General features: G+C 33.4%; 1 protein-coding gene across 11 annotated transcripts in view; it reads right to left on the bottom strand.

Annotated features, from left to right (window-relative positions):
• The window catches only part of Pot1 (protection of telomeres 1), a 104718-nt gene that overhangs the window by 11698 nt on the left and 70655 nt on the right, over nucleotides 1-22365 (bottom strand). For all 11 annotated transcript variants that reach the window (XM_076862094.1, XM_076862087.1, XM_076862006.1 and 8 more), the window contains 6 exons: nucleotides 14876-15045; nucleotides 13706-13794; nucleotides 10007-10063; nucleotides 6816-6972; nucleotides 4405-4610; nucleotides 36-171 (listed from right to left, as the gene is read on the bottom strand). In XM_076862094.1, the coding sequence (XP_076718209.1) occupies nucleotides 36-171; nucleotides 4405-4610; nucleotides 6816-6972; nucleotides 10007-10063; nucleotides 13706-13794; nucleotides 14876-15045 (815 nt within the window). The remainder of the gene's footprint in view (nucleotides 1-35; nucleotides 172-4404; nucleotides 4611-6815; nucleotides 6973-10006; nucleotides 10064-13705; nucleotides 13795-14875; nucleotides 15046-22365) is intronic.

Genomic DNA, 22365 nt, shown 5'->3' on the forward strand with positions numbered 1-22365 from the left:
TTTCATTCCAAAAATTCCCTGGGTTAAAAACATACCCGTAGTAAAACACTTTTCCTTGTATAAGAAATGGTGCTGAAAGATCTAGGAGTTCCAGGTCTTCGGGGCCAGATCTCACAGGCATTACACTATGAAACTTGTTTGAGAGTTTAAATATTTCACCAAGCATACCTCCTATTAAAAAAGAATAAATTAGCCATCCAGGTTTATTAAATAAGCCATATAAGGTTTATATAATGAAAGCAAAATGGAATACTTATTAAGTAACACATGAGATAAAGTAAATACTAAAGAGATTAACAGAAAAAAAAATAAAGTCATAAATTTAGAGATTTAATCACTCATGGCAAAAAATATTAATCCTATATATTAACAACATTATATAAAAATCCTATATATATAAAACAACATTATACAAAATTGTTGGGACTTAGTCATTGCCATGGCACATGCCTATAATTTCAGTGGCTTAGGAGGCTGAGGCAGGAGGATTATGAGTTCAAAGTCAGCCTCAGCAACTTAGTGAGATTCTGTCCCAAAATAAAAATTAAAAATAAAAAGGGCTGGGGATGTGACTTAGTAGTTAAATGTCCTGGGTTCAATCATTAGTACCCCAAATTTAAAAATTAAAAAAATTAATGCTGAGACTTGATTAAAAATACAAAGTTTGTGAAATTTCAACCATCATCTTAAATTTAAATAAACTGCTCTTTATGCCAGGATCACCTTGGTTCAAATAACCAAGAGAACAAAGATGGGAATCAAAGTATTATAGGTTTCTCACTACTAAATTTCTTATTGCTATTAATGTCTAAACAAATACAGTTTTGAGTTTAAAATATCTTTATGACTATAGTTTAATAAAACTTTATTTACAAAAATAAGTGACTGACCAGATTTCACATACAATCTCTGTCCAGAGTAGTATGTCCGACAGAAATATATCACAAACTTCATTTAAAAGTTTCTAGTACTTGCATTAAGATAGAATGAAAATTTTAATATATTTCATCTAATATAGCATATCCAAAATATTTTCAACATATTGTCAGTAAAAAGACTAATAAATTATTTTACATTTTTTTCACATTAAATCTTCAAAAACTGCTGTACAATACTTAATACTTACAGCCCATCTCAATGTGTTTTAGTTTCAAATGCACAGTAGACAAATGTGGCTCAATGACTACTGAATGGATAGTGCAGGTCTATAATTCTAAAACTGATCAAATATATAATTACCTTCTATATCTTTTAGCTATTCTGTACTTTCATTTTGAAATCTTTTAAGCTTTCAGATCAATATTAAATTTAACTATACATATGTAGAGTAGTTTATGTCATATGACCTCAAATACAGTGTTTATTCATTTTTCCTGGAAATATTATCACACTTCCCCTAATTCTGTGACAGGATAAACATTAAAACCACCAAGTTGGCTAAGAAAACAGTATGCTCAATGGTTTTCCATTATTGGAAGACAGCATTATCTTTACAACTCAAATCCAATTATCTTTTTACTTAGATTGATAATTCCTTTTCTCTATAAGGAAAGAGAACATAATGTTTAAACATCAGCTTTGTGTATTTCATGAAAATTGGACAGAAATTGTAATGTTAAATTGCAAGTACCTCTGGACCTTCAAAAATACTTTTTTCCATAAAAGTAACAAGAACATCAGCAAAAACTACCAAAATTAACTTTTTCAGAACTCTGGAAGTTAAACATAAGACTGCAACAATCTGTTGAGTGTTTATTACTGATAAATGATTAACCCTTTTGGTAAGAACAGTGAGCTCGGCTGCATTTGATTTTGTACAGTCCCATCTTTGTTTCCACAATTCTGTGTCAGCTAGAAGTCATACTTTTGCTCTATTATACTGATCACAACTGCTTAAATTTCAAAATCTAAGAAGCTAGCTATTTAAAAGCTTCATATGTCAAAAGCTACTTATACGCAGCCCCACTTAACCCTGCCTACTTTGCTTAAAATTGCAATGAGCGACCGACCATTCACAAACTCTTTTTCCATGAATGTTCCCTGCAAAATAACATTGCAAAGAACACTGTGAGCATTCTGCCTGGCCATTTTCACTGGATTACCCAACACTGCTCTGACACGAGTTTGATAACCTTGGTTGAGCTACTTTGGTATATTAGTTTCCTTGAATTTTTTTTTTTTTTTTTTTGGTGTGCGGGGGTAGTACTGGGGATATTACCTGGGGATGCTTAACCACTGAGCCACATCCCCAACCTTTCTTTAAATATTTTATTTAGAGACAGGGTCTCACTGAGTTGTTAAGTGCCTTGCTAAGTTGCTGAGACTAGCTCTGAACTCTCAATCCTCCTGCCTCAGTCTCCTGGGATTATAGGCATGCACTACCTTGCCCAGCAGAGTTTAGTGTCCTCATTTTAAAAACAGAATTATAATACTGTTATACTGTAAAGTCATTATAAAGATTGAATGAGTTAATACTTATAAAGTACTTAGAGTCACATGTGACTACTTTTATTAATTATTACATAAAGTTCACAAAAGAAAACACTTTGTCTTATCTGCTACAATACCAGTGATGATGAGCACAGTTCCCAGCACAGAATAAACATACGCAGAATAAACGAAAGAGTACAAATAAAAGATGCTTAAAATTATATGTATGAATAGCAGTGTTAGAAAGGTTTATATCTATAGGCATTCTTACTGAAAGACACATATTTATAATGGGTACAAAGATTCATCTTGGACTATGAACACAGGTTTGAGGTTTTTTTCTCCCATTTACTAGCTCTTTAAATTAGGCTATTTATCATCTTCTCAGTCCCAGGTTTCCCATCTGTTTAAAAAGGGGACAAGATATAGCTTACAGACATTGTTATGAGCTAAAGATAAAATATTAAACTATGCAGTATAGTGCTTGGCATATAGTATGCTCAAGATATTAATAAATATTATGATAAAATGACTCAACATTAAAGTTGCAAATGAATTACGTTTCAGAATAAGTTTAAAATTATTCAGTTTTTAAACTACATATTAATAATAAAAGGAATACCTCTGAAAAGAAAAAATAGGAATATTATTACCAACTCTATACCCACAAGTTTGTTAACTTAGATGAACAATTTCCCAAAACTCACACAAGGAGAAACAGATAATCCGAATAAAACTTTATCTATGAAATACTGAACCAATAGCTAAACCTAAGGAGGGGGAAAAAAAGAATCAGGCCCAATTTCAATAGTGAACTCTACACAAACATTTAAAAAATGATATCTGTCTCATTCAGAAAAAGACATTACAAGAAAGGAAAACTACCAACTAATATCTCTCATGAAGGCAGATATAAAAACCCTCACAACAAGTATCAGGAAATAGAATCTAAAAAATGTATTCAAGTAACCATTCATTAATGACAAAAATTCTCAGCAAATTAGAAATAGAGGTAAATCATTAATGAGTATTAGGTTTTGTTAAATGCTGTTTTTACTGCATCTGTTGATGTTATATTTATTTTTCTACTTTAGCTTGTAGGAATATTCATATATATATATATATATATATATATATATATGCTTTATAAAATCATATAAAAGCAGTATTACTCCTATGAATAAAAAATGTCAGCAATAAAAATAATATAATCATTATTATTATAAAACAGAAGGAAGCATTTCTCCAATGCAAATTAGTTATCATGGAAAATTATATAGGAAGAAAAGCTTTAAGGAAAATAATGAAACTTTAAACTTGTCTTGAGAAAAGTTGTATTACATATATAAAATATTAGATAAAATGTGACATAAATGGAAAGAAAATGAAAAAGAAAACATAATAAAGATTTATTCTTTTACTTTATTAATTTTTTTTTTTTTTGGTGGTGCTGGAGATTGAATGCAGGGCCTCATGAAAGCTAGGCAGGCACTCTACCACTTAGGTATATACCCAGCCCCAAATTTTCCTTCTTTTAAAACCTGTCAAGTTATTCCTACTTGTTTAATGATCTCTTCCTTGATTTAGATATCAATACAAGACTTTCATCCTATTTTTATGAAACAACAGTGACATCCAGAGGCCAAGACAACAGCAGCTATACAATAGCAATCAGCTCACTATTATTACTCAGCTAAATAATCAGTTTGGAACTGACAAGATCACATGCAAGAATCCAACAAGATGGATGAATATAAATACTTAGGTTTAATGTCTAATTTCAAAATGTAATTCAGATGAATGTGTGTGTACATGTGTGTATATTTGAATCTAGTTAATATAACATTCAATTTTGTGAAACTTAAATTACTAGTATTTTTCATTTATATGTATTAGGTGGCCTGTAAAATACATTTAACAGTAAATAATCTGTAAAAGCAGTATTCTAAAAAAACAACAGCTTAAATATCTTACCTTCTATCAAAACCAGACATTCATTTGAAAGTGGAAGAATACCATTATTTTTCACAAAATGAACAACAACTTTTCGTCCTCCTTGGTCTTTGGTGGTCCAGATCTCTGAATCATATAACGATGTATTTTGTAGTTTGTTATCTGGGGATTGAGTTGCAGCATCTTGCAAAATTATATCCAAATTGCCCTCATGTGGAACTTCTTGCCTAAAATCAATGACATGAAGTATTTTAAAGTATTTTTGGTTTAATCTTAAAAATTCCACTTTAAGAAAGCATCCAATTAAAATTCCATTTTTATATACAGATCAATTAATCTATTTTTTTCTTAAATTAAGGAAATAATTCACTGTGCAAATCAAGTAATTTTATTCAATAGATATTTGGTATTTTGTGGCTAAGCAGATCTACACCATCATTTCATTAACCACTGCCTAATTTTGAATTATGATTATTTACAACTATTTTTTTTATACCAATCTATTCTCCTCTGTAAGGAATGTGAAAATTACCAGTGGGAGAAGAAAAATGCAGCAACTCCCTTTCCCTCTCTTTATCCAATTAATCTCACTTTCATAGACCATATACTTTCAACCAATCTTAAACTTCCTTTAATAATTAGTAATTAAGTCACATGATTAAAGTATCATAGTGTAGAAATGGCATGGTTTGGAATCAAAAGGTCTATGTGTCTGTCCTGGTTCTGTTGTCAATTAGCTGTATAACTTTATCTAATTTGTTTAAAAGGGGATTATAGATAGGGGCTTTGCTTTAAAGAGCTGTAGGATTAATACAGAAAGGTAGATTACCTGTAGGCAGATAGGAATAAGGGCCTTTGAGGAGGTGGGAGAGAAGAGACCTGGCCATCCTACAAGGAGACACTAGGCTTTGAGAACATTCTGTGGCTACTTCTGCCAGCCTCAACAGTAATTGCCCTTCCTTAGCTACCCTTATCAATGGCCAACCACAAAATCTACTCTTATCCCAAGCACTTTCTATTCAACTAAAGGACCAAATCCCAAGGTTGAGCCTGTCCTCTTAATTATGTAAATAAGCGATTAAACTTATACACTTTGGATTGGTTTATTCAACCAGAGCTTAAAGAGCTTGACTGCTCCATTCTTCATTTACATAGGTTCCACCTAATCACCTACCAGGGGCCATCACACATGCCTTTAAAAACCCCCAACAAATAGCCAGCAGTACTGTGGGGGCCTTTTCTGACTTAGATAAATCTTGCTACTCTATCCTCCACTTTTTTTGTGAATCTCATTCTTGGAATCTGAGAGACAAAGAACACACTTAACATCATGCTCCATGCAACATGATTATACACAGAATTTAATGATCCAAAATTTGATAATATTTCAAGAATTAAGTAAAATATTTATATATATTTTAATCCCAACTGTTGAAAGCCACAGCCGAAGGGGCCCCAGCAAACTTCCACCTGCCAGCAAACTTCCAGCGGCACCCAACTACCAATCAAGGTCTAATGGGTCCCACATGTAATTTAAAGATATTTGATGATCAAAAACCACTCCAAACAGTATTATTCTTAGATTTTAGAGGGAAAATATGTATATTAATATACACAGAAATTACGAAATAACATAGCAACACAAATATACATGGTCATGTATATAATGTGCATCATAGTACACTACAGAGAAAGCTTGATTTTTGGTATCCAAATGTACATATCCATCCATTAGCTACTTTTCATTAACATCATTTTATATATTTAGAAGACAGGTAAATTGCATTAAAAATATAAACAAAAATTTAAAAAATAACTTTCCAAATATCTCTTGAGCTGAGTACATATTAACAAGATTACAAAAAAGTCCTATACATACCTGCATTTGTTTACTTACTTATTTATGATTAATGTTTGTAGTAAAGACACCAAGGAACTGAGAACTTCTTAATTACTACACAAAATTTAAATTGTGCTTTTTATATTATAGTTCTTAACTAGACAGAAATATTTCTAACAAGAATTCTGTATCACTTAAGTAGAAATACCAATTACCTACATTTTTTTCAAGAATTCCAGTTAAAACAGATTTATATTTACATATACATTTTGTAACAAAGGAGAAATTCTCCCAAAATACATTTCTAATTTATTATTTTCATAGGCATTCATCAGAACTAAGGTGAATTTCAGATCTAAAAATAGCACAGATTTTTATTTATTATTACTAAGAACGAACTGAAAGGAAATATAAGGGAAAAAGAATGAATCAGAAGAATCTACTCTGAGATTGTACATTTCCCTTAAAAACATTATCATTCTTTCAAAATACTATACATGAAATCACAATTTGATCATTATCAGGACTTAAAACTATGTATGTATAATGCTTATACACAAATAACATGATAACTTTATTTTGGAATACTTACAGTGAATAACATTTAGGACAATGAAGTTTGACAGACTGAAAAAGTTTTTTGGGCTTATAGGATCTCAGTTTTGCTCGGATTCGATATTGTTGAGGAGCTTTTTGTTTCAAAATGGCACATAATGGTGTCTTCTCCAAATACTGATGATCTGTAAGTACTGTACAGAAATTTTATATTAAATCAGAATAGCTTACAAGAGCCTTAAGTATATTCATGACATCCTCCAGAACCAAATATACACTATAAAACCTAATTAACTTATGCTTTGTCAACTGTCAGTTCCAAGAAAGCAAAAGTCATATTATTCCTGGATGCATACCCATTAGAATTTAAGCAGCACTGTCATGCAGATAACGTTACTATTGAAAATTGGGGAGGAGTTGGGGGGGGAGAGTGAGACCAGAACCTTGGTGGCAAACGCCCTGCAGGAAGGCCAGGAAGGCACACAATAGGTATCCAACAAATATACTGAGTAAATGCCAAATACTTCATTCATGAAATAATTTGTCTAGTAAGTGTACACTAAGTATTTTTATATAAGACTAAAAGTGATTTCTTGGCTAACTTAAGAAAAACAGTAAAGTTTATTTTATCAAGAAAATGAGTATGTTACCTGTGAAACATTTTAAAATATTCACTATAATACTGATATCTGCAACAACTCTTATCAGGTAACAGCTTAAGTTGTGTTTGACATTATTCAACAAAATATAACAAAACACATTTGCTCAATATTATTTGCCAGACAAGTTCTTCTCCCTGATATTTAAGACAAGAGCCTCTTTCCAGAACTTTCATTTATAATAAACAATTCCAAGAGTGACAAGGGACATTAAGGAATATCAAATTGTCATGGTGGTGGTAAAGTACAAGAAGGAAAAGGAGTCAGGTGGGAAGGAAATGAATGAGGAAGGTGAAGAGAGGAAAAGGAGGGAAGAAGGAAGATGAGAAATAAAAGAATTAGATTGGAAAAAAAGTCAGACAAAAGCAATAGAGGCTTAGCCTGGTAAAATGGGTTTCCTCAGCTGATGGTGGAAAGGTCTGGGATAGCAGTGGTCAGTTTATACAGGGATGAGTACAAAATTGCTGGTGACCCTCAGAGTAAGAAAGCAACCCTTACTCTGCCTGCTAAATTAGTTAATACTTTTGTATTTTAGAAAATGGAATGGATGCACACACTTTGACACTCAAATGGCTAGGAGCATTACTTCCTATATCCAGCTTTAATCCAACTAAAGCCTCACTGAATAAATTTGCCTTCATGGAGGTAAGAGGCCAAGAGTTTACAGTGAAATAGTTTTGCTTTAAAAAGCAAAAGGCCAAAGTAGATACAATCAGTTTAGTTTAAAATTGGCACTTGCTTCAATTAACACTGTGAGACAAAGTTTTAACTTTTTATTTAAAACTTTCAGACTTAAAGAAAATTACAAGAGTAATACAAAAACCCTCTATATTCCCTTTCCCAAGCTTTTGTCACATTTAACCTTGTCAGTCTGCCTTTATCTCTCTGCATATGTATTTTTATTAATGAAATAATTGAGAATAATTTTTAGATATCATGCCTCCTTCCCCCAAATCCTTTAGTGTGTATTTCACAAGAACAAGATCTTTCAATGACATAGTTACAGTGCAATTTTCAACATCAAAACATTCAACATTAATTTAACAGATATTATTCAAATTTTTCTAACTATTTCTAAAAAGTTCTTTTCATCATTTTATTATTTGGTTCAGAGTCCAATCCTACTTTTATTTTTTGACATTTATTTGAGAAGTTCAGGCCACTTACTTTGTAGAATAAACATTAATTTGGGTGTGTCTTGTTTTACCCTCAGGTTCAAATACAAGTTACACACTTTTGGCAAAGACAGTATCTGTGATAATGTGTGCTGCTCAGTGCATCCATCAAAGGGCATATAATACCGTGTTTCCATTATTGGAGATATAACTTTTTTCATTTGGTTTAGGTGATTAGTCTGCTATAAATTTACTATTTTGCCCCCTCATAATTGGTAAAGAGGTACCTAAGAAAAAGCAAATATGCTATGCATCATCAAATATTTAGGACCTAACAGCTTAGGAGCCGCTGATTCACAATTAAATCAATAATTACTAATATCATTGCAAAATGATGGATTTTTTTCTAATTTAATTGTTTTTTTTAATATTTATTAGTAGTCATATGTAGTAGTCATTTCTCCATAAGAAAGAGATTTCCATTCAACCCCATTAATTTACTGTTGTTTGTTATCAACATGGGCTCATACAATGAGTTCTAATCCATCACTAATATATATTTTGATGCTCAAATTGTCCTAGATTTGACATGTCCAAACATTTAATTGAAATTTCCTTATTTTCTGGCACTCTAAGATATTTCAAATTTATCTTATTCCCTTGTCCTAGCCCCAGATCTACTATTTCTCTAAGGAGCCCTTGCATATTTTTAAACCAAAATCTGTAGACCGCTTATACCTATTGTTAGTGGAGTACCCTTGCCTCTGTGCCCTTTCATGGATACAGGTGGGCATATGTGCATATAGGTTGATACTGATATATACACATACATGTACTTTTATATGAATATGTATACACGTAAATATATGGACACACACACACACCCCTGTCACCATTTCTATAGCTACATATAAAATCATGCCATGATTACATGGCATCTTTGGTTCCAATACAACACCAAGTTTTATTAAGTGTTGTCTCATTCCATATTTTGTATCCCCTTTCTCTCATATGAGAAACTCATATCTTTATAATAGTATATAACATTTAATTAAACTGTGTTTAATAAGTTCTGTGGCATGTTTTAAGAAGTTCCTTATCTAACACAATGAGAGACACAGTATGATTAAAATTAATGCCATATAATATATTCTGCATCCTCAAACTAAAAATAAACCCTGATATACTGTTAAATTGTACAATGATATTTTTTATAAATAGTAAGAGATACATGATTTAAAATATATATCCAATCAGAGACAGGTTCTGCATGGGTTACATTTTAGCTTATAGGATGAGATAGAGGAATAAAAGTTAAATGCAGACCTATTTTTGTTTTATGATATCTACTTTTACTATTAGGCAAGAAGGAATTAGTTAAGTGTAAGAGCAAACTTTAATATGCTCATTACTATAGTATTGTTCCTTATCTGAAAAACGATAGTTGGTCTTACTTGTAGCAGACAGCTGTTGGCATCTTTCTACTTCATATAGTGATACTGATCCAGAGCCTACAGGAAGAAGAAAAAAAAAAAAAAGAAGAAGAATTACAAATTTACTGTGGCACTGAAAACTATAAAATATTATTGAGAGAAATTGAAGATTACCTAAATAAATGTTGACATAAGTTATCATCATGATTTGCTAGGCTTGACAATGTTAAGATATCAATTTCCCCCCAAATATTTTGCAGATTAAATACAATTCTAATCAAAATTGCATAGGCATTATTACAGAAATTGCTAATCAGATTCTACTACTTAAGTGGAAATGCAAAGGATCTAGAAAAGTGAACAAAATCTTGAAAAAAAAAACACTGCAGGATTTATAGTAAATGACTTTAAGACTTACTATAAAATTATAGTAATCAAGTCAACATAGAACTGGCATAAAGACTGACAAATTAAATTAATTAAATATATAATCTATAAATAAAGCCACATTTACAGTGGTGATTTTTGACAAAGACAGCATGATAATTCACAGGATAAGCAGAAATAGCTTTGGAACAATTGAAAATTCATATGGGAACAATGGATGCATCCTTCACACTATACTAACATGAAAAGAACAGAAAACAGAAATAAATCTATATTTACATCCATTTGACTTCTGACAAAGACACTGAAGTAATCTAAACAGGAAAAGGAAATAAACATTGCTATAAAAACTAGAAATTCCTACTTAAAAGTAAAATGTCTACCTTACACTATACCACAAAGTGTTAAGAAAAGAATAAATTACAGATATATGCAATAGTGCAGATAAATCTCAGAAACATACTTTGTGTAAGAGAATAGATAACTCATGATTCCACTTATTTGAAGCTCTAAAACAGAAAAGTATGCAGAATGTGAATTATTCATGTTTATGTATCAGGTAAAACTCATGTAGTAGTACATGAAATAATTGATTGTCATTTCAATGAATGTAAATTTATCTTAAAAATAATCTTAAACAATTATTGAATGTTAATGACACATATTCATACTTCAGTGTTTAGAAGGCTTGATATCTGAAACTTACTTTAAAATGAACCAAAAAATAGAGACTAATAAATGAAAGGAGGAATGGAGAGAGAGACCAATATGTAACACAACAAATAAAATAAAATATAAATCAGAGAATCTAGATACTGAGTATATAATATTCTCTCTACAATTGTTTTAACTTTGTTGTATGTTTTAAAAATTCTTAATATATCAAAAACTACACCATGAAAATGAAGAAGTGGATAAATTAGTAAGTTTATTAAATGTAATACAATGACAAATTAAATTAAACAGCATTAAACAGGATATTACTTTAATAAGCAAAAGTAGAAATCAAACCAATAATTTGTAAAATACTATCTAATTTATAAAATGAGGAATTTAAGACAAGTATATTTTACAATTGCTTTATTTTCCATTCTATTATATATAGCAGTATATTATTTATTTTATGGAGCATCATATACAACATGTGCATGACTAGCCTTTCTTCTTCAGCATCACTAATGACTAACACCAAAAAAACAAGAGAACTTGGACAGATATCTCAAGGTGACGTGGTACAATTTCAATGAATCTAATTTATTTATTAACATCTACCATTCCAATATGAAGTAAAAACAATGCAGAAACCATAAAAGCAGATGAATGAGAAAATATGGCAAAATATATATATGGTCTACCATCAATTGATAAAAAAGGTAAAAGAATCCAAAAGAAAATCACATAGAGTAAGGACAGAAAATTGAAAGAAAAAAAAATAAAAAGAGCTGTTAATTATATTGAGATTTCCAAATGCTCACGAAAATTAAGTAAGACATTTCCTTTTACCTACCAAATTGTCAAGAAATTATACACATTGTTTAACCTCCAGAACCATGAGGTCGTGGAGGAAAGGACATTATCCTATGCTGTTATTCAGGTACAAATTCTGATGACCTTTTCTGTAAGAAATTTTGTGGTATCTATTAACATAAAATATATGTCTACCCTTTAATATATCAACTCCACTTGTAGGAGTTGTTGTTTTTTTTTTTTTTAAGAGAAGTAAAAGCATAAAAGTAAATGTGTTTAATATTTATTCAAACATTACTTGCAATTATAAAGCACTTGTTGACAACTTAAATGTCTACTAAATGGAGAATGGCTTACTAAATATTGTTATGCCTGTATAATACAATATTATGTGATTACTAAAATAATGAGTTTAAGCTGTATGAATCAGTGCAGAAAGAGGTTTAAAATATACTGTTAAAAAAGCAACTATTATAGCATGATTCCATATTGGTAATAACTTAAGAAAGAGGGAAGTTTTATTTCTTTATGTTAGGTATGTCTTTAGAAATATGAAGGTATTGAAGGAATCACATTAAACTATTAACTTTATTTCAGGGAGAAAGGCATAGAGGGGGATATAGGCATACAGACAAGTATTCAATTTGATATTTTGAATATTAGTATGTAATTTAAAAACAATAAAACACTTTTAAAAGGAGAAAAGAGATTGCAAGAAAGTATAACTACAAATTACACTATATCTATGGTGTCAATTGTAATAATTGGTCTTTTAATGGTAGTGCGAATAGTTATATATCAGGCTAAAATGCCATTATTGAGGTGACAGAAATGGGAAGAGTTTTAAGACAGAATGAGAAATAAATTTAAAAACAGAAAGTCAAATATACCCTATATTTGAACTTGATTTGCTTTATTATCAGTCAATAAGTAAGTATCTGTGAACAAATTACATGATGCCTGTTACTCAAAGCCTCAGTTTCCTTTCTGTAAATGAGCGAAAATAATACATCTTACAGGCAGTTGTCAGGATTAAAAAAATAATGGACACAGGCATTTACTAAGTGTCTATTAAGAAATGCATGTTAATTTTAGACTACTAGTGGTATAGCCAGAGAGTAAACACCCATAAAACATTTTTTTTTTCTGGATTATAGGAGGATAGGATTTAAATTTTTAAAAAATATCAGACTAAAAACCTGATGTACATTCTACGGGTCAGAATGTACAACCAGATATAAGTCAAAGTGGAAAAGGAGAAGAAATGTTGCACGTGGAACAGTTTTAAAGTTCAGACTTGAACAGTCATCTATTCAGGTAGACAAAAATATAAACATACAAAAATATAATAATTTGATAGCATCTTATAATTAGATTATGGAAACTATGTATACATCTAAGATGTATATGAGCAAAAAATTATTGGGCTTTTTGATATAAAGCAGCACAATCATCCTTTGCTCATTTTAGAAACTGAGAAGTAAAAGTAGTTGCCTAGAAAATAATAATTTTTAATGAATACACACATTTTATATATATACACATCATAAATCAGGCAGTCACTATCACTCTAATTTGGAAATGTAATTATAAATTTAGGAAGAACCATACTTAACTTTGCATAGGATACAGATGAATGTTTAGGGTGTTCTTTTATATATATATATATATATATATATATATATATATATATATATACACACACACACACACACACATATATATTTTATATATATATATTTATACACACACATATAAATAAAACAAGAGAGATAGAAACAGTGAAATATTAAAGAAAATAATTATACTGATGTAGCAATTTTATTTATCAGGAACTAAACTGTCAAAGTTAAAAACTGTCCTTACTTGAAAGGGCTGGAAAGCTGTCCTCATGTTCTGATTGAGAGATAATATCTGAACGCTGAGTAGCTGTCAAATCTGCAGATTCTAAAGCTCTAAAATGAAAAGAATATAATTTCAAATTTGATAACACAAAGCCAAAACAGCAAGTTTAGCTCCAATCACAAAAATCCAGGATTCCACTGCAATTACTTATACAATTTTCTGTGTATTCTCAGTAAATAGTCTACAGCTTCCATTAGATTATCTGAGGGTTCCAAAGCCCTCATAATTAAAAACCCAAGGTTAGAAAGATAAAAGTGGAACAGAAAGGCAATGAAATACTATAAACAATTTAATAGACATTCGGAGTCGGAACAATCTCACTGTAGATTCAAGAAATGAAATAATGAAATGCTACATTGTTATATATTGCAATACAAATAAAAATGACATAAAATTAGTAAAATAGATTTTTTTGAATTTTAATGACAAATTCACTGAAATAAATTAAAATTTAAATATTACTTATCAAGTTACTGTTCAGTAAAATTAAGTGTTTTCTATCTCTGGAGATACATAAAAGTTATTTTTTTTGTTCTGTCTAAAATACTGCTAAAAATATTTTTATACACAGTAGCCACTAAGAATAGCTCAAGAAAAAGAATTGCATATACAGGAATTAAATTAATATACTATTTACTTTCTGAGCATATCCAAAAGTTAAAGACACTTTTGTTAAAAGTTTAAAAATTCATACACTAAAACACTTCTGTTAGCTATTTAATCTTAAACCCTTTAGAAAGTTTTTTTCTTTTCCTCTCCCCACAGCAGGATTAAATATTTTAGAAATTTTAGTTATATAATAAAGTTTCCAAACTTTGGCTAAAATCTACTTGCCACTGTTTATTGCTATACTTAGTATAACAAATGGTATAAGAAGAGCATGAGTGTAAAAAGCAGACTTGAACTACTAAAAGCTTAGACTATAGTGATGGCTCTGTTACTAACTGGCTATTTGAATTTATAATCACTTGAGGTTGTATCATTTGGCTCATCTATTTAAAAATGTGGAGAATATCAAAGAAGGCCATGAGGATCAAACCTGATGAGACCCACCAGGAACAATATTACCTTTGAAATTAGTTTAATGAATACCTTATGTACATTTTCTAAACAGGTGTATAAAATGCTTACTTTTTCAGTTGGTCCACATCCGAGTTACTTTCTGGCAAGACCCTGATTCCTCGACCATAACTAGTACCTCCATGGAGATGAAACTCTAGGCTTAACAATGATGCGTGGCTCGGCGAATTCACTGATTGAAGTTTGGTATGGAGGCTATAGATCCTAAGAAAGCTTCCAACCTAAAAATAGATTATTTATGATTTAGAAAGAGAGGAAAAAAATCAATTTCTTACATTTAAAAATGTTAGATCCAGTGTGAGGCAATGACCAGCCACAACAATAAGGACCACTGCCTAACCAGAAAATAAGAGTAGGTGTGCTATACCAGTGTGGTTGAACATCAGCTCCATGGATTCTATATCCAAACCACACATTCAATTGTAAGACAGTCCCATTTCAGACATACTGAATGTGAAAGAACATACTGTCTTAACATTAAGCTAGGAATGTGGGAAAACAGAGAAAGATATATTCAGTCTCAAGAGAAAAAGAAGTACCCGCGAACTGTTGGAATTCAAAACAAAACTACTCATGGGCAACCCAGCCTGCACCCTTGGGGCATGCCCTTGCCTGCAAAAAGTTATGTAATACCAGGGTAATATACAAGTAGTATAAAAACCGGCTTGAAATTGTGTAATTCTGCCCTGCTTCCACCTGTAGTCTAATTCATAGTTACTGTCCCTCAATAAATGTTAACACCCCAGACCAAGTGGTGCCTCTCTAGTTCTTGAGATTGCCCATATTCTCCCTTGAATGTATCTTTGTTTCCCTAATTAAAACACTATCTGTGAATCTAACTGACATGTCTTAAATTCATTTCTCTAACATTAGTCAACATTTGTGGTCCTCCTCTCTAGGAATTCCTCCAGTCTCTTCCAGTAATGCCATCAATAAAATATAGCAAAGAAATTTATTATCTAAATGAAATCCAAGACCTTTATTTGATAAACATTTATCAAAATAACTTCCTTTAACTAGTTAAAAAAATATGATCACTAAATACTCTCATGGTGACAAAGTAGAAAAAACAAAAAGTACAACTATACCAAAATAATAAATATTACACCATCCCTCAATTTTTATGAAAAGGAAATTTTTATAATAAAGCATTTGTATTTCCACAACAGTACTGCAAAATAAAATCATAGGATTGATCTATGAGTTCAAATATAGGATTAACGAGTTTTGAATCAACTAATGTATGGTTAATCTTAGATGTTTTGCTAAACTTAGTATCAAAGTATCTCAATTACAGAGAACCTGATTTTTTTTTCAATAAAGATCTCAATGAGAGAGATATAGAATGCCAATCAAAGATATCAAGATATCAAAAAAAGATATCAAGATATCAACATCTACTTAAAAGAAGAAGCAACATAACCTGAATCATAATTTACTTTCATGAAAATTTAGTTATAAGCTAGGAATTTAATTAATTTGTATAAAAGTAGCACTAGTGATTACTAGATGACTATAAGGCTATCTTCCTCTTTTTTTGTGTGTCTGTTTTTCTCATTTTTTTCCTACAAATTCAGCCTAAAAGTGGTGATGTAAAATAGAACAGAAAAGCCACATAAGGGAGAATACAAAAAATAAAGACAAAGAGCAAATCATCTTCCACTAGTGACTGTAATTTTTCTTTTCTTTTTAATATTTATTTTTTAGTTGTTGGTTGGATACAATACCTTTATTTTATTTATTTTCATGTGGTGCTGAGGATCAAACCCAGGGCCTTGCATGTGCCAGGTGAACACTCTACTGCTGAGCCACAACCCCAACCTAACTTTTCTTAATTACATTTCTCTTCCTCACTCTTTCCTGTGATGGAAGGGGATAGGGGAAAGAAAGTAAGGTAGTAAATCTACATTCCCAGACATACTCCTTCATTCCCAAGGGTCTCTTTTCCCATCCAGTAACTAGTTTGTAAGGAGGGAGTAAGGTATCTAGTCTTTTCTCCTCTGACTTCTTACACATCATCACTGGGGAATAGGATGATGAACATCAGGAAAACACACACACACACACACATACATACACACACACACAAAGATGATAAAACTCATTTCCCACATGGTCTCCAAAGTGCAATAGTGGAAGAAAATAAGTTTCTATTTATCTCATTCTATTTGAATATTCATTATTTTGTGATTATATATGTATATAAATATAACTACACATCAAATATACTAGGACAGTACATGTCTATAATCTATGAAGAACTTCAAAGAAGGTCTAAATATATGGAGAAAGATTCTATGTTCACAAACAATAAGCTCTGATATTCTAAACATGATTTCCTCCTTATTATTCTTTAAAGTCAATGTAATCTCAAGCAAAATCCTTAGCGTCTTTCATAGAATTTGAAAAGCTAATTAAAAATTTATGGGAAATAGAATAGTCAAGTAAATTTTTAAGATAAAGAAGGGGCTCTGTCCTATTAAAAGTGTACATATAGTAAAAATATAGTTTTTTAAAGGATCAAGCAGGATACAAAAAAAAGTCAATGTACAGAGTTTGATTCTAAAAGTATCTAAAGTAAACATGACAAAGCAATTAGAAATAAGTTTATCTGGTGAGCTCATGGGTGTTTATCTTTTCTAGTATTGTATTTCATTATTAAACAAGATTTAAAGGCCAGAATAGAATTCATATACCAACAGACTATAAAAATGACAAATGGTTATTATCAGAAATTCCTTCTGGAGGCAGCATTGTACCTTTTAAAACCTGACTAAATATATCATAAAATATGCCCAATGCTCTAGTATAAAAAAATGAATGTTGTTTGGTCTTATCATTAATGCAATAAGGTTCCAAAAACACAAGTGAAGAAATTAAAAAATTATAAAATATACTTTAAAAATTATTATAATTTTTAAATTATATACTATTTCAATAAAGAAACACTGGAAAAAGCAAAGCAAATATGACTACTAAGAAACCACTATCTATTAACATAATCACTTCAAGTTCTAACCATTTTCCTCCAAATGACATAATTTCACTTTTCTTTATGGTTAAAGAAAACTCCAGGAGATCCAACATGGCGCCGGCGAGGAAACAGCACTCTCAATATCTCCACATTAACGGGATCAGAAACACTCATTAAAACAGCTACATTCTACCTACTGAGGATCATCTAGCAAAATTCCGTTGAAAGAAGACCTGCCGAGAATTACTCTTTCAGCTATAGATCAGCGGGGAAAACTTAAGGGCCCCTCCCAGCTCTCCTGTGAGCGCAATAGACAGACCGAGGGCGGCACGGGGAAAACTTAAGGGCCCCTCCCAGCTCTCCTGTGAGCGCAATAGACAGACCGAGGGCGGCACGGGAGCTGGCGGCAGCCGCGGCTGCGGCGAGGGAGCCGGCGGCAGCCGGGGCAGCGGCACGGGAGCCGGCCGGAACCGGCGGGAGCCGCAGCAGCGGCGCGGGAGCCGGTGGGAGCCGCGGCGGCGCTGGCACAGGAGCCGGCAGGAACCACGCGGCGCGGGACTCCCAGCTACCGCTCCCACCAGTGCTGACAACTGAGGTCTCTTGCACCGACTCGCCTTGGCGTGGGACTCACAGCTACCGCTCCCACCAGTGCTGACAACTGAGGTCTCTTGCATCAGATACGGGGGCGTGGCTACCAGAAGGTAAGCAAATTTGCTGGGGGTTCTCAGCCCCAAGCTCTACAAACTTAGGGCCTGAGGGAGGCAAACAAGGAGAGTGTGCCCAGGCACTAATGAAACAGCTGCTCCACGCGTGTGCAAGGTAGGCGGAACTGTGACCACCGACAAAACAGGCCCAGTGGACTGCCAGACACATCGCTCAGATTGGGGGAGGGGCAGAGCCGCCGGGCGCCTGCAAGTTACGCAGACCTGCGAATCACCAGCAGATCGGGCCCAGCAACCGCGGAGCGGCAGAGCCACCCCCGGGCCTGCAAGGTAGGCGCACTTGCCACACACCAGCAGGTCAGACCCAACAAACTGCGGAGGGGCACAGCTGCCCCACGATCCTGCTAGGTAGGCAGTAGCCTGACCACCAACAGAACAGGCTCAGAGGACGGCCAGACACATCGCCCACCCCGGTTGGGGGAGGGGCAGAGCCGCCAGGCGCCTGCAAGGTAGGCAAACCTGCGTCTCACCAGCATATCAGGCCCAGCAACCCGCGGAGCAGCAGAGCCACCCCCGGGCCTGCAAGGTAGGCGCACTTGCCACCCACCGGCAGGTTAGGCCCAGCAACTCTCGGAGGGACACAGATGCTCCACGCACGTGCAAGGTAGGCGGAACCGTGACCACTGACAAAACAGGCCCAGTGGCCCGCCAGATACATCGCCCCGGTTGGGGGAGGGGCAGAGCTGCCACCAGCGCCTTTTAGGTAGACAGACCTGCAACCGACAGACAGAACAGGCCTAGTGGCCAGCGGAGGGACAAAGCCGCTGCTCACACCTGCAAGGCAGGCGGACCTGTGACCACCGAAAGAACAGGCCCATCGAAAGTACAGGCACAGCGGCCTCCCGGCGTGGTAGGCACATTGCCTCAATTGGAGGAGGGGCAGAACCACCGCCAAAGCCTGCGAGGGAGACTTTGCAGCTATACAAGAGCAATATAAATATATAGGGGGAAAAATCAATAACACAACAGTTTCACCAAGCAGAAAGAAACGCGATCAATATGAAAAGACAAGGAAAGAAAGGACCACAAGCAATGCAGGTCAACTCAACTTTAGAAGAGGTAATATCTGCAGCAGATGGAATGTCAGATAAAGAATTCAGGATATACATGCTTCAGATGATCTGGAGTCTCAAGGAAGACATTAGACAGCAAAATCAGACAATGAAAGATCACTTCGACCACTTTGACAATAAATTACATAAACAAATCCAAGAAGCAAAAGATCAATTATACAGGGAGATAGAGGTTATAAAAAACAAACAAACAGAAATCCTGGAAATGCAGGAAACAATAAACCAACTTAAAAACTCAATTGAGAATACTACCAGCAGAGTAGAACACTTAGAACATAGAACATCAGACAATGAAGACAAAGTATTTCAACTGGAGAAGAACATAGACAGCTCAGCAAAGCTGTTAAGAAACCATGAGCAGAACATTCAAGAAATATGGGATAACATAAAGAGACCAAACTTAAGAGTCATTGGGATACAGGAAGGTACTGAGGTCCAAACCAAAGGAATGAGCAATCTATTCAACGAAATAATACGAGAAAACTTCCCAGACTTGAAGAATGAGACAGAATCCCAAATCCTAGAAGCCTACAGGACGCCGAATGTGCAAAATCATAAGAGATTCACACCTAGACACATTATAATGAAGATGCCCAACATACAGAATAAGGAGAGAATTTTAAAAGCTACAAGAGAAAGGAAGCAGATTACATTTAGGGGTAAACCAATCAGGATAACAGCTGATCTTTCAACACAGACTCTCAAAGCTAGAAGATCCTGGAATAACATATTTCAAACACTGAAAGAAAATGGGTTCCAACCAAGAATCGTGTATCCCGCGAAATTAAGCTTCAGGATGGAAGATGAAATTAAAACCTTCCATGATAAACAAAAGTTAAAAGAATTTGCAGCTAGAAAACCATCTCTTCAAAACATCCTCGGCAAAATATTACAGGAAGAGGAAATGGAAAATATCAATGAAAACCAACAGCGGGAGGTAGTACAGTAAAGGGAGGGGGAATAATCAAAGAGGAAAACAAACCATGTTTAGTAACATAAATAAACAAATATGGCTGGAAGAACAACCCATATCTCAATAATAACCCTAAATGTTAATGGCTTAAACTCACCAATTAACAGACACAGGCTAGTAGAATGGATCACAAAACAAGACCCAACAATATGCTGCCTTCAGGAGATGCATTTGATAGGAAAAGACATACATAGACTGAAGGTGAAAGGTTGGGAAAAATCATATCACTCATATGGACTTCGGAAACAAGCAGGAGTGTCCATATTCATATCAAATAAAATAGATTTCAAGCCAAAGTTAATCAAAAGGGATGAAGAGGGACACTACATACTTCTCAAGGGAACCATACACCAACAAGACATAACAATTATAAATATATATGCCACAAACAATGGTGCAGCTACGTTCATCAAACAAACTCTTCTCAAGTTCAAGAGTCTAATAGACCACCATACAATAATCATGGGAGACTTCAACACACCTCTCTCACCACTGGACAGATCTTCCAAACAAAAGTTGAATAAGGAAACTATAGAGCTCAATAACACAATTAATAACCTAGACTTAATTGACATATATAGAATATACCACCCAACATCAAGCAGTTACACTTTTTTCTCAGCAGCACATGGATCCTTCTCAAAAATAGATCATATATTATGTCACAGGGCAACTCTTAGACAATACAAAGGAGTAGAGATAATACCATGCATCTTATCTGACCATAATGGAATGAAATTGAAAATTAACGATAAAAGAAGTAAGGAAAAATCATGCATCACTTGGAGAATGAACAATAGGTTACTGAATGATCAATGGGTTATAGAAGACATCAAGGAGGAAATTAAAAAATTCTTAGAGATAAATGAAAACACAGACACAACATATCGGAATCTATGGGACACAGTGAAAGCAGTTCTAAGAGGAAAATTTATTGCTTGGAGTTCATTCCTTAGAAAAAGAAAAAACCAACAAATAAATGATCTAATACTTCAACTCAAAATCCTAGAAAAAGAAGAGCAAAACAACAGCAAAAGAAGTAGAAGACAAGAAATAATTAAAATCAGAGCTGAAATTAATGAAATCGAAACAAAAGAAACAATTGAAAAAATTGACAAAACTAAAAGTTGGTTCTTTGAAAAAATAAATAAAATCGACAGACCCTTAGCCACGCTAACGAAGAGAAGAAGAGAGAGAACTCAAATTACCAGCATACGGGATGAAAAAGGCAATATCACAACAGACACTTCAGAAATACAGAAGATTATCAGAAACTATTTTGAATCCTTATACTCCAATAAAATAGAAGATAGTGAAGGCATCGATAAATTTCTTAAGTCATATGATTTGCCCAGATTGAGTCAGGAGGATATTGACAACCTAAACAGACCAATATCAATTGAGGAAATAGAAGATACCATCAAAAGACTACCAACTAAGAAAAGCCCAGGACCGGATGGGTATACAGCAGAGTTTTACAAAACCTTTAAACAGGAACTAATACCAATACTTTTCAAGCTATTTCAGGAAATAGAAAAAGAGGGAGAACTTCCAAATTCATTCTATGACGCCAACATCACCCTGATTCCTAAACCAGACAAAGACACTTCAAAGAAAGAAAACTACAGACCAATATCTCTAATGAACCTAGATGCAAAAATCCTCAATAAACTTCTGGCGAACCGGATACAAAAACATATCAAAAAAATTGTGCACCATGATCAGGTAGGATTTATCCCTGGGATGCAAGGCTGGTTCAATATACGGAAATCAAGAAATGTTATTCACCACATCAATAG

This window comes from Callospermophilus lateralis, chromosome 1 (assembly GCF_048772815.1).
Source record: "Callospermophilus lateralis isolate mCalLat2 chromosome 1, mCalLat2.hap1, whole genome shotgun sequence".
NCBI lineage: Eukaryota > Metazoa > Chordata > Mammalia > Rodentia > Sciuridae > Callospermophilus > Callospermophilus lateralis.